Source organism: Gekko japonicus, unplaced genomic scaffold (genome assembly GCF_001447785.1).
Source record: "Gekko japonicus isolate JY-2015 unplaced genomic scaffold, Gekko_japonicus_V1.1 scaffold691, whole genome shotgun sequence".
In the NCBI taxonomy this organism is placed as follows: domain Eukaryota; kingdom Metazoa; phylum Chordata; class Lepidosauria; order Squamata; family Gekkonidae; genus Gekko; species Gekko japonicus.
This window is the reverse complement of record NW_015175990.1, coordinates 315323-328503: the sequence shown is the minus strand read 5'-3', so window position 1 is coordinate 328503 and position 13181 is coordinate 315323. Positions and strand designations below refer to the sequence as shown.

At 42.7% G+C, this 13181-nt stretch overlaps 1 protein-coding gene and 1 non-coding gene across 2 annotated transcripts in view; both read right to left on the bottom strand.

The window, feature by feature from the left end:
• KMT2C (lysine (K)-specific methyltransferase 2C) overlaps positions 1-13181 on the bottom strand; it is a 110689-nt gene that overhangs the window by 48011 nt on the left and 49497 nt on the right. Inside the window, exons 18-26 of the mRNA XM_015426350.1 lie at positions 11288-11425; positions 11088-11120; positions 10567-10686; positions 8559-8697; positions 8195-8409; positions 7379-7452; positions 6419-6601; positions 2995-4983; positions 307-608 (exon numbers count right to left, since the gene is read on the bottom strand). Of these exons, the coding sequence (XP_015281836.1) occupies positions 307-608; positions 2995-4983; positions 6419-6601; positions 7379-7452; positions 8195-8409; positions 8559-8697; positions 10567-10686; positions 11088-11120; positions 11288-11425 (3193 nt within the window). The remainder of the gene's footprint in view (positions 1-306; positions 609-2994; positions 4984-6418; positions 6602-7378; positions 7453-8194; positions 8410-8558; positions 8698-10566; positions 10687-11087; positions 11121-11287; positions 11426-13181) is intronic.
• TRNAA-AGC lies at positions 12298-12369 on the bottom strand. Its single transcript has one exon. It is a non-coding gene; the product is annotated as a tRNA-Ala (tRNA).

Sequence of the window (13181 nt, the reverse complement as noted above, 5' to 3'; positions counted from 1 at the left end):
ACCAATTTCGTTTTATAGTAGTATTGGTTCAGTTTTAAGGAATTATGAGTTGATCAAAAACAATGGGACTTGAGTGTTTCTTTGAATTCCACTCAGAGATAATTCTGAATTATTTTTATAGACCCTATAATTGACATTAAAATATCTTTCAAAATTATCAAAATATTGTCATGTTTCGTTAATAAGTGTCAATACATTTACTGCAATAATTCTGACTGACAAAATCCTGCTGCACATGCCAAAAGAATCTTGATTCTAAGAACTCATGATGACTTTATTTTACGACTGAAAGATCAAGGAGCATACCTAATTCCATGAGGCCTCACTCCCATGCCACCCAGATCTCCTGGAAACTGGGATCTATTGAATTGTCCATCAACAGCAAACCCCGGGAACCTTAAGCCACCAGGTGGGACCACAGATGACCTAACATTGCCAGGGTAGGGTGGAGGAGGCCGACTGAAAACCTGGCTCAGATTCTCCTGCTGCCATTGCTGAACAGGAGCTGCATGAGGTGCTGTGACAGGCAGCTGCGGTGTTTTCTCTTGACGTGCTGCATTCTTCTTTTGTTGCTGCTGCTGCAGAATAATTTCACGTAATTTCTGGCGCTGGCATGGAACAAAAATAATTGATCTTGTTAACTTTACGTTTGGAATAACTTAAGGGATGGACCTCTCCCAAGTGCAGCCTCTTAGGATCAGTACAGACACAATGAAGTCAGGATCGCTGGGAGCCTTCACTCCATCCTCCACCCCACATCTCCTTACCTTAACCACAGGATCAGGATACAGTGGCATTATGGCTCACTAGGTGGTCCCCTTGACCAGGACTTAAGCTGGTCAGACCACTACGATATCAAACTTGATGGCAACAAGACTGTGCAACTGAACTCTCTGACTCTCAATGGTCCAACATTTGGTCGTCCAGTTTGCTAACCTCCCCCATCATTTTGACCAAACTACAATCATACAAGATTGTAACACACTGGTATCTTACTCCAGAGATACAGTCCAAGATGTCCTCTTCCCACTCCCCACTGTACTGGAAACAGTGTGGCGAAATCGGAACCTTTGCTCACTGCTGGTGGCAGTGCACTCACACAGAGAAATTCTGGTGCGATGTAATAAACCAAATACATATAATCACGGGATATGAAATTCCTCTAGATCCAGCATTGATCTGTCTTGACCTCTGGGGCCCATCCAAGATTCCAAAAATCAGACATGAATTGATTTCCAATCTTTTAGTAGCTGCCAAAACATCTATTGCATCTACATGAAAGTCAAACCTAGCTCCCATGCAATCAAGCTAGTTAAATAAAGTCTGGAACCATCTCATTATGGACAAGACTACAGATCGCCTACAACAATCAGATCTCTTCCCCAAAATCTCCAACCTCAAGGAGAAATGGCTTCCATTCTTAGAATTTATAGTAAACGATGACCTCCAACCTAGTAATCCTGCCTATCTCAAACTGATCTTTCTCTAATTTATATATCTAATACCGAAGTGGCCCCGTCTGTGCGGATACTTAAATCCGCGCATCGGGGGCCCCTGGGGGGGAGGAAGATGTTTGTGCGCACGTGGGGAGGTCCCCACGTCTGCACAAAAAACTGGAAACTATTGGGGGGGATACTTAAATCCCCCCAGAGGCCAGGTCTACCAATGTAGTGGGAAGGGGTGGGTAGACCTGATCTCTGGAAGCCAGGTCTACCAATGTAGTGGGAAGGGGTGGGTAGACCTGATCTCCAGAGGCCAGGCCTACCAATGTAATCGAAAGGGGTGGGTAGACCTGTTCTCCAGAGGCCAGGTCTACCAATGTAGTGGGAAGGGGTGGGTAGACCTGTTCTCCAGAGCCCAGGTCTACACTGTGCACAACAAACGACAACACATTACGCAACATTTTGTTGCGGGTCTCCTCTTGTCTACTTTCTATTCTGCATTGACTAGTCGTGAAGATGTGTGTGATTTTTGATGCTAAGATTATTCTGATAGCTGATTATACCTCGTATATGACTCATAAGGTAACAATGCTCACAGTTTTAGTATCCTTTCCTACTTGGAACATTTATAGATTGTTAAAACAAGGTTTGTGTATGTTATGTTTTGTCTTTTGTTCTGAATTGGTCTGAATTTACGGAAAAATCTCCAAGAATACTATGCTCTGTTATGCTTTGGAAAAAATTAATAAAAGTTTAATTAAAAAGAAAAAGGAAGAAAACTTCCCAACAAAAAAAACAAAAAAGAATTCTGGTTATGAACATGGCTATTCTTAAACATGGTGCTATAGGTACTGAAGTGTACCTTAACTGTGACTGGGGAGATGTGATTAGGAGAGATGAAGGAATAGGGTATGAAGTGTATGATCCCATGCCTTTCCCTCGGTCTCTTAACCAGCTCACAGTTACATATGCAGTGGATCTCAAAGAAATTCCATGTAATACTTGCAGCAAATGACATGATGCCGGGGAGACAGTTCACATCCTTATATCCCCAAGCTCCCTCATCATTCATTAATGCAGGAACCACAGATTCTCCATCCACCTGGATGAAGTTAGCCTTGCTCCCCTCAGGTCAAGGACATCTGGTACTCCCTGGTCCTGGCGACTGAATAGCACACTTTGGGGCAGGACCTATTGTCATTACAGAGGATTGGGCAGAGGACATTTTACATTTTCACCCTGCCCTGTGTCTTCATAACAGTCATCAATGCCTTAAAAAACATTTCTATGTTTGTTGTAACTCAGTCTTTTCTTATTGTAAGCCACCTTGAAGGCCTGTGGTCAAGCAGAAAAGCAGCATATAAATAAGTAAGGTAGTAGTAATAGGATAGCATGTCTACTACTGTAGAGGAAAATTTAGCAGTGTGTTTCACATACAACAGAACAGAAATTATTTACTGAGGAAGCAGAACTGCAACATTTCTAGAAGCAACTGACAGATCCTTTTAGCTACTGCATCTCATAGTTTTCAGTAACAGATTATCCAACACACCTGTCTTAATTTCTCTTCATCTACCTGAGACATTGTGCTCTGTGTATTTGTTGCTCCTGTTGTTGGTGCTGGGCCAGAAACTTGAGAGGTCTGGGGAAACTGTTGCCCCTGTGAGCTCATGGAAGAGTTTGCAGATGCACTGAAGTTCCCCTCAGATCCAGATCTTGGTTGATCTACAGCATCATGGGGAAGCTGAGCAGTTCCAAAGGTTTCTGGCTGAGGTCTTGGAGTCACTGGAGGCTGATCATAAGGGTCACACGATGGGGCTGTTGGAACATGGCTAAAAGAATCTGCTGCAGCAGATCCCAATGTTCTTGGAGGCTGAGTACATGGATCAGATGGCCTTACGAAAGTCCCAGGTAAAGTCCTATTCTGTAGATAAGAATCTCGATTGGGCATCGCAGCTGGTCTACTGTAAGTTTCTGATATTCCAGGCCTTGGGGTTGCTGGTGGCTGAGAATACGGATCATTACTAACTGGTCTTGGTGTACCTGGAGGCTTGACATATGGGTCAGAATGCCTTTGATTAGCTGGAACCTGAGCAAATAAGTCTGCTGCCTGTGCAGGTCTTGGGGTGGGTGGTTGATGCATATATGGATCAACAGTAGAGGGTCGCGGAGTACCCGGAGGCTGGGTGTAAGGGTCCGAGACTGGGCGCGGAGTACCCGGAGGCTGGGCGTAAGGGTCCGACACTGGGCGTGGAGTACCTGGAGGCTGGGTGTAAGGGTCCGACACTGGATGCGGAGTTCCCGGAGGCTGGGCATAAGGGATCGAGACTGGGCGCGGAGTACCCGGAGGATGGGCGTAAGGATCTGATACTGGGCGTGGAGTACCTGGAGGCTGGGAATAAGGGTCCTGAGCACCTCCCCTTAAAATAGTTCCAGACTGAGAAAAAGAATCACTCTGGTTTCGCACTACTCTTTGAGGATGGGCAAAGGTGTCTTTTATTGCTGTGTGGGGAGTCAGAGGGGGCTGACTGTATAAGTCATTAGATGAATTATGCGAAAAGCTATCCACAGGCCTTGGTGTCAATACAGGCCGTTCATAGGGATCCACACTCATACGTCTTGGGGTGGAGGGCATCGAGGCATAAGGATCTTGTGGGGATTGAGGAGGGCGCATTGGCGTTTTAAATGTACCAGGACTTCCCTCGACAACAGAAGTTGGGGTCAACGGTAGCCGTACATACGAATCGGCAGGAGACATTCGAGGCCTTTGAAATGCATCTGTTCTAGGAGATGGCTTCATGAACGGATCGTTGTTTGCTGCTGTTAAAGGTTTCCCTGGTTGTTCTGCAATTAAAGGTGATCTTGGTAGCCCCAAAGGTTTTGAGAATGGTTCTGTTGCCGCTATAGGCCTGGGTGTATCTGGAGGTTTTGAATAAGGGTCACTGCTGACGGGAGACAAAGACAAATCTCTGACTGGTGATGGCCGGCTTCCTGTTGATTCAGATACCTGAGCTGGCCTGGATATGGGTGATGGGGGTGGACGGACATCTGCTGATGTAACAGAATTTCTCCTGACAAAGTTTTGATTTTGGTTAACAGGTGGTGGCCTGGGCGTTCCCACCATTTTTGCATATGGGTCGACTGGAGAAGGCGGTCTAGTGTTAGAGGAGCTAGGGGGGAAAATCGGTTGTGAAGGAGCCTGAGAATGTGCGTCTTGAACAGGCATTCTATTTGGTGTCGCAGGCGGAGGAGGGGGCTGTGGTTTTAGGAATACGTCAGAAGGGGTGGAAGTAGGGGTACCAGGCAACTGTTTTGTAAATAAGTCTTTGTGGAATGTCTGTTGTGCAGGAGACATACTTCCATTGCCAGTCTGAGGGGTTAAGGGACTCTGCATCCCACTGCTTGGTGTGTCTGAACCTGACGGGTTCAAGAGCTGTTGCGACCCAAGCTGCTGTTGCAGTTGCTGCTGCTCATTTTTTACTTGCTCAAGTTTCTGAGTGGCTTCAATTTTAGCTTGCTGTTTACTTTTCTGACGCATTTGCTGTTTTAGAGAAGAAAACGAAAAGGTTGTATTACAGCTATGGGAAAATTAAAACAAAAGCAAGAAATTAAAAAGTAAGTTTAACGATGCTTTTTAAAAAAACCTGTCATTGCTCAGTGCAAAGGCCAGTAATTTATAAAATCTATATTATTTAGATGAATAATGACAAAAGAACTAGGGATGGGCACCAACCTAAAAATTCCAGTTCAGGGCAGTCTCCAAACCTGTTCAGGGCAGTCTCCTGGCCGTGGGGTGGGCCCGTCTGCTGTTGGGCTGTGAGCCATTTCACCAGTCTGTTTCACTCCCCCCCCCACTTTGAAGCGAGAGGAAGTGAAATTGATGGGTTAAATGGCTCGCAGCCATTTCAGCCTAAAAGTGGGGCGGGTGCACTCATCCGCTGTTAGGCTGAAATGGCTCGCAGCCATTTCACCAGTCCATTTAGCTTCATCCCCATTGGAAGCAGGGGGAAGCGAAACCAACCATTTAAACCTAACAGGTTGGCTGAGGACTTGTGCTGCTGAGCTGTTAGGTTTAAATGGCCCAGACAGACGAACCTAACTGGACAAAACTTAGGAGTTCCAAACTGGTTCAGGGACTCAAAATTGGGTCACGTTTGTGCCGAATTTTGGCTTGTGAACCAGTTTGTGCCCATCCCTAAAAAGTATGTCTTCTGAAGATCAGAGAATATATTTAAAATGTAAATAAGCATGGCAGACTCTAATAACAACTATGCAGTCATCCTGGAAATTCATCCAGAGTGCAATTATTACCTGGATAAGAAGCTTTAGATATTATAAGTTACTGTTTTGAGTTTCAGACTACCTGCAAGACTATCCAGGGTATATAAGTTTACAGAGCAAGCAACCCACAAAAAATTTTTTTTTATTCAAATATCATGAAATTAGTACAATAATTAGTACAAAAATTTAAATATCATGAAATTAGTACAAAAACCACAGAGGTAGTTCACTCAGTATCCAGTTAATGAGGCTCTACCAGTATAATAGTTTCCATATGCCTGTAATGGCTACTAGTATTGATAGCTATTACAAGTGCCTGTGACTGAAATACCAGCTTCTGCACAAGTGGATGTTTCATTGAAAGGACAAAGACTGGACTGCCTTTGAGTTTTTCAGGCATTTGTGGTTTGGGGGTTCACGGCTGCAAATGTTAGCTCCTTTCCCAAATTAAACTCCAGTATTTTTATTTCATGAAAGTCAGAATTCTCAACAAGAGTTAAAAGATTAAGAGGACATGTAGTCTATTACCTCCTTATGTTGCCTGCAGTTGTTACACTCACAGCACATACAGCGCATATTATGAACGGCTACTGCCTTTCCTGGCAGCCAAACAAAGAGCAGCTTTTTCTGCAGCTATAGTAGACAAATGAGATGCCGACAGACAAGGAGGGGCAGGAAAACCAAATGCAACACACCTGTCTAAACTTCCACTCTTGCTCATGCTCTGATTCCCTCTGCTTTAATGGGTCCTTAAAGAGTTCAGAGTCGATACGAGAGCTTGGATCAATGCTATCCTGTTGCTGCTGCCTTTTCATGGAATCATTTGACATCTGCACTTTGTTGATTCGCAGAGCAGCTCGATTATCTCTGGCCTTTTGCTGTAAAGTAGGAGAGGGACATACATGCTATTTTTCTAGTTTTTAGCAGACAAATGCAAAAAATACCAAATAACTTATGGGATGTAATTGCACATATGAAATGACGCTAGGTCAGTAGTGGGTACCTGAAATTACTAATCTCCATAAAGATGTAATTTAGGGTGGATGCATTTAATGCAATTCACATGGAGGACAAAAGCATTAGCAAAAAAGCAGTGAAATATACACTAGAATTCCTGTGATTTTGTACAAAGAGAGAACAGAACATGCTCATACAGCAGCTGAAGAAAATTTGGGCCAAATTCCAAATCAAGCTGAGCAGGGTAAGAATTGGAAAGAATAAATGTAAATCTAAGAATATGGACACTGTTTCAGTTAATCACTATAAGCAGTAATGGGGCTTTTAATTATTTAAAAGCAGCTACAAGCACTTATTTCTGGTGGATAATCTTGATCTCCAGAGAATCACACCATCCTCAATGCTTTTCAAGGGTTATTGCAAGCTCAGCTTCTGCAGATGCAAAACACAAGTCACAAGGAAGTATGTGTACCTGGTCTCTACCAAGCTTGAATGGCTTGAGTAGCAAGCAACTTAAGGAATCAAACATGAAAAGATCTCCAAGAAGTAGTCAGAATCCGTGTTTTTAAAACACACCATGTATAACCAATGTGCTTTCTTTAGCAGCTTTAAAACTTAAATTAATTGAAGACAACTTAATAGAAGCCACATAGGAAACAGATTTTCTCTATTTAAAAAAAGTTGCAAGTGTTCTTTACCACATATGGCGCTCTTTCCTGTGAGCTTGCTTTTCTCCACAGTTTAGCAATCTGCTTCACTCTAGTTGACCAGTCTAAGAGATTGCAGGGAGAAAAGGGAATGTGTTATTTTGAAGTGATTAGGCATCTCATTAAAGTACAGCTAAACAATCTCTGCTCTTTATGAAATCCTTCAGAGTTAAAAAAAAATCTGAATTCTATGCAGTAAAGATAGCACCTGACAGATTTGTTTCATTTATATTGTACCCTCCCAGGGTAGCCAGGTCCCTCCTAGCAACCAGTGGGGGATGGGGGGGACTTACCAGTAGAAAGAAGGCAACCTAGGCAACATTGCCAGCATTGCAGGGAATGTGATGTCATCATGACAGTGATTTCCAGGCAATGCTCTGGTATTTGGGCAAAAACTCTATGGAAGTCACTGGTATGATGATGTCCTTTCTTGTGCAACACCAGCGGTGTGGTCTAGGCCTTCTTCTTTCTACTGGTAAGTCCCCCTGCCAGCCAGCTGATTGATGGCTGGGGGGCTGGTGGCAGGGGACCCCTGCCTCCACTGGGGGGGTATGGCAACTCTACACCCTCCCCAGTGAGGACCCAAAATGGCATACAACATTCTTCTTTCCTCCATTTTATCCTCCTAACAACCCTGTGAGATCAATTAGGCTGAGAGGGTATGACTGACTCAAGGACACCCAGCAAGCTTCCACGGCAAAGTGAAGGTTAGAATCTAGGTCTCCCAGATCCTAGTCCAACACTCTGACCACTATGCCACACTGGCTCTTTGTAAAATTATGCTTAACTCTGTAATTTACGACATACCTGGGAACTCTTCTTTAAGGTTCGGAAAATTGATATTTGTATATAAAACAGGTGCCACTGTTGCCATTTCACCAAGTGCTTCCTCTTTCTCCCATTTCAGAGTGCTCCTCTGTGCATTAGACATGGTGTCACCCTCACCTTCCAGTGGGGCAGCAGATGGGACCCAAGAACTGGTGGTATCATTCATCACTGCATTAAACGTTGCGTTCTTATCCCTGAAAAAGGGGAAACAGATTTATTTGCATTTAAATTGTTTCAAAGGCTAATGGAAAAAAACAGAGATCTCACTAACAACATGCTGCATATAATTAACATCACTACAGATTTTTTTTGGGTAAAAAGTATATTTCTTGGTTTTACTCACCTGGTATCTGTATATGATGGTTGTGCTATGGTAGGAAAAGTGCCTAATCCGCCTCCAGGAACCAATGGGGTATGAGAGAGATGAGGGGCTGGTCCAATCAAACCATTAATAAGCGGAACTCTTGAAAACACATTCTCTCCTTTAAAGAAAAGGTGAAAATCTGAGTGCCAATTACTAATTTTATCCATACGCTATAGCAGGAAAAGTAATTTGAATTGATGATAATTATAATTATCATAATTTGTATAGTACTTTGGCATTTTCCACATTTTATATAATCTTTGGTTTTCTATTTTGCGGTATTAGATTAAAACCACTTGCAGCAACCTTATTTGGACACCACAGGTTAATAATCATGTATAATTTTAATTCTGTTTTAAAGAGCATGTAAGGAGCATGCATTCTAGATTCCTCTTAACCCTAAATAACTTTGTGCCTCATATTATGCTGTTTGGCATTCAATAAGGTAAGCCACGTAGTTTCAGAAAGAGACACACAAGAGCTATTTTGATCAAATAATAATAATAAAACAATGGAATGTAGATCTGTGAAAAATGAATCCATATCTTCTAAATCAATGGATAGATTCCATGGTTCAACTACCTGCACGTCTCCAAACTGTTAGAGAGACGGTCCCTTTACAGTCTCAGATCTCCCTTTTCCGTAACTCATAACTGAAGGCTGCCAAGATATTGGATGAGCTGATGAGTACAACAGGGGCCTATAATTTCTGAAGCCTTCCTCAGACTGCTATTACAAGACTGTACAGCCAGAAGCAAGCACCAAGCCATAAAGCCCAGTTCCCTGCACTAAAGCAAGATCCTCCACATCTGACAAATAGGAACATATAATCCAGGAGAAGGTTTAACAGAACACATCCAGATGGCACAAGCAAGCGATGTGGAATATGACAGTGGAAGATACAAAACCCCCCAATGTTTCAAACAGTTCCGTCACGGCAAAAATTCTTGCCCAACCTTCAAATGTGGTGAAATCAGACCTAGAGCATGAAAGCAAAACTTATCTGTTGAGCTTCCCTCAAGAGAAAGTTTTCTTAGCACTTTACCTCTTGTTCTCCCCATCTGATATCCTGTCTCTAGATGTGGCCATCTCTGAAACCTCAATGGGATGGGGAAAACCCAAAATCTAAAGGGGAAAAAAATTTCTTCCTGACCTCAATAGGCCACTTGAGAGACATCAGACTTAAAAGGTACCACAGAATACTCTTCAAGTTGAGCTTTAAAAATTAAAATTGTACTAGGGAGATATACTATTCTGGAACAATCCCCCTAGCAATGATGATATTATTTCTCAAAGTCCTTCTTTTCATTTAATAATTTATTATGAGAAAGCATGTATAGTGTACGTGGCTATTGCTTACATCATCTAAACCTCACGCCACCCAAAATCAGCCTGGGGGGAAGCCATCATATAGTGACTAAGCATTTGATTTAAAATGCCATGCATATGTAAAGTAATATCACCTTCCATGTTCATTAAAAGGTTCTAAAACCTCAACCAATTTGCCCAGCAAAATGTTATTTGAAAACCCATAATGCTTCATGGGAATAGTTTTATAGCTTGTTAACCGTTCATAAGAATTCAAGTTCAGAGGTCTCCCCAGACCCCTTTACATTTAGCAGCCTAGTGCTAGGTTCGCCATAATCTCTGTGACATCTGAGCAGCTAAGCAAACAAAAGCAAGAGGGCCAAAGGCTCATTCTGCCATCAAAGCATATTAGCCACTCACTTTCTAGACAACTCACTGTGAACATGCCAGTCTCTCTACATCTGCTGAGCAAACAGAGACATTCTAACCTGCCTCTTTTCCCAAAAGACAACATAACATGCATCTGGGCAGTGTCACAGAAGAGACACACTGGGATGGAAAAGTTTTATTTTTATAATTGAAAAGTACTATTTACTCTTGCTTTTTACAAGATGGGGCAATCTGTCAACTGCCATCCTGTTTTTGAAGGAAAGCCAAAAAAGAAAAATTAAGAACGAACCTTGATTGTGCAAATGTACCAGCTGTGGTGGAGGTGGGGCCTGTGGCAAAGGAGCTGATTGGGTGGTTGCAGGACTCAGTACAGCAGTGAACAGTTCTTCAACATCCTTTCCTTCCAGCTCTGTAAAACACTGCTTGTGAGTACATGGATACGGCTGCACATTGCAAAGTTCATAAGAGCCAAGATACCAGACAAAGGGCCGTTTCTGTGGTAGGCCCCATTTGCAGACTTCCTTCTCAAGAGATGTTCACCTAGCATGGCCGTCTTATAGGTGCCAGGCAAGTCTGTCTTGTTTTTTTCTTGTGTTGTGTAGCTGAATTCCAACCCGCCCACCCCCCTGGTTATGTTTTAATCTGTGTTATGGTTGTTATATGTTTTATGGTTGTGCATTTAAAAAAAAATCATATTGTAATATTGATCTAATTTTTGTTATGTTTTTATTGCTTAGTGGAAGTCTCTGTGAATATCCGCTCAACAGAAAGGCAGCACGGATATATAAAAACAAAAGCAAGAAAACATACCTGGTATCTTGTACAGTTTACCAAGAATTGCACCTGGATAGAGTAAAAGCAACATAAACATTAGCTACCCAAGTTCATTGTGCATATAACAGATGAAAACAATTTCATTTCAATAGTTGCCAGAACAAGCCCATCTAAAAATGCATGCAGAAGGCAATCCCGTAAAATAGTAGTTATTTTAAACGAAAGAGGTGATTTACCATCTGTGACCATCTTGTCCAGTTCAGGGCTGAGGATTCCATCTAGTTGTTCTTCACTCAACGGTCTTGAAGTCTGACTGACACATTGTGGAGGCAAAGAGGAGGGATCTTCAGAGATGGGTCCAATATCTAGTCCAGCTGGAGGAAGGAAGGAAGAGTACTGTCAGTCAAACTAGGCTATACGAAAAACTAACAAAACTCCATAAACCATCCAAGTTGGTTTAGAAATGCGGTCTACCAGAATTTTGTCTTTTCCATTTTAATTTAAGGGCATCAATAATTTGGGATTCTAGTTTAACAACACACTGAAAAATAATTTGGAGCACTTTTATCCACCTACGGTTATACCAATTTTGGTCAGTTTAAGAAATTAAGAGTCCCCCCTCCACCCTGATAATCAAAATCACACTTAAAATTACCTTTCGTGAAGAACCTCTCCTCTTGACAACTCCAAAATAACTAACATGGAGCCTAGATATCATAGTGATGGGGATATTTTAACGTTATAGTGAAAGCATTTTTGAAGCAACAGCTGCTGGGGAGGGGACTTTGGTGCTGCCATTTAGTGGAGGGTTAGGAAAAAATGCTTATTTATATTTTAAATTTGGCTCCTTTCCCCACAGTTATCATGTCAATATACCAGGCTCCTCAGAACACAGAGCCAGAGGAGGCTTCCTTTTAATTCCCTTTTAATTATGTCAACATGGCATAATGAAAGACATCAGCTTGCAGATGGAAAGGAAGTTACCAAAACTTGTATTTTTTGGCTGTTCTCTTGGACCTGTTCTGTTGCCTGATGCTAGTAGAGAGTCAATGTGGCACAGTGGTTAGAGGATTCAGAAGACCCAGGTTTGAATCCCCATTGAAGCTCACTGAATACAAGAGGCTGACTTATACTTGAATCAGACCATTGGTCCATCAAGTTCAGTATTGTCTTTGCAGACTAGCAGTGACTCTTCGGGGTCTCAGGTGGAGGTGGGTAGGCTCACCTACGACCTCATCCTTTAAGCTGGAGGCGCCAGGGATTGAACCTGGGACCTTCTGCATGCTAAGCAGATGCTGTCCCACTGAGCCATGACCCCTTCACACATTCATGGCTTAATCTATCTAAGTGTTGTTGTGAGGATAAAATAGAGGAGATGAAAATGATGTAAGCTGCTTTGGGTCCCCACTGAGGAGTGTGGCATTAATGAAAAAAGTAATTTCCAGTACCATCTTTTTTTGGGGGGGTGGGGAATAGTCAGCCAATAGGAACTACTACATGGGCATTGACAAATACCTCTTTTCTATCTGGCATAAGCAGCTTTCCAGCAGTGGTGGAGGTACCCCTGATCTAAGAGGCAAGAAAGCTGTCTTGAAGGTTAGAAGACCCAAAGATGTTTGTAGGCTATGACAAGGGCATAGAAAAAGGGCAGCAGGGAAAAGAGCAAACAGCAAATATTAGGAACCTGCGTGTACATGAGCAGAAATGCCCTCTGCCCCTCTGGATCCAAGCTTTGATTAGGAATATCAGGGCACTGTCTGAGGAGCCACCCTTGGGTATTAAGTGTACACTGCCACAAATGCCTTTCTCGATGCTTCCCTCTTTGGCTCTGGGAACATGCCAAACACTCACTACTTAGCAAAAGTCTGCGCTCTACTTGGCGGTTCTCCATAAAAAATTCTTCAGTAGCTCTTTTGTTTAACAAGCCACATTTGGGTGATTGCTGGCCAACACTTCCTGGAGTTTGGGGCTGCCTCCGATTCTCTGCAAAACACACTGCTCATTCCTGAATGCAGGCCTTGCTCTCATTTACTTGCTCTGAACTTCTCACGAGATCTGCCTTTCCTGAATCACTTTTGATCTAATTCTTTATCCTCCTTGCCTGTGACTGTGTATACTCAGCAATTCCCT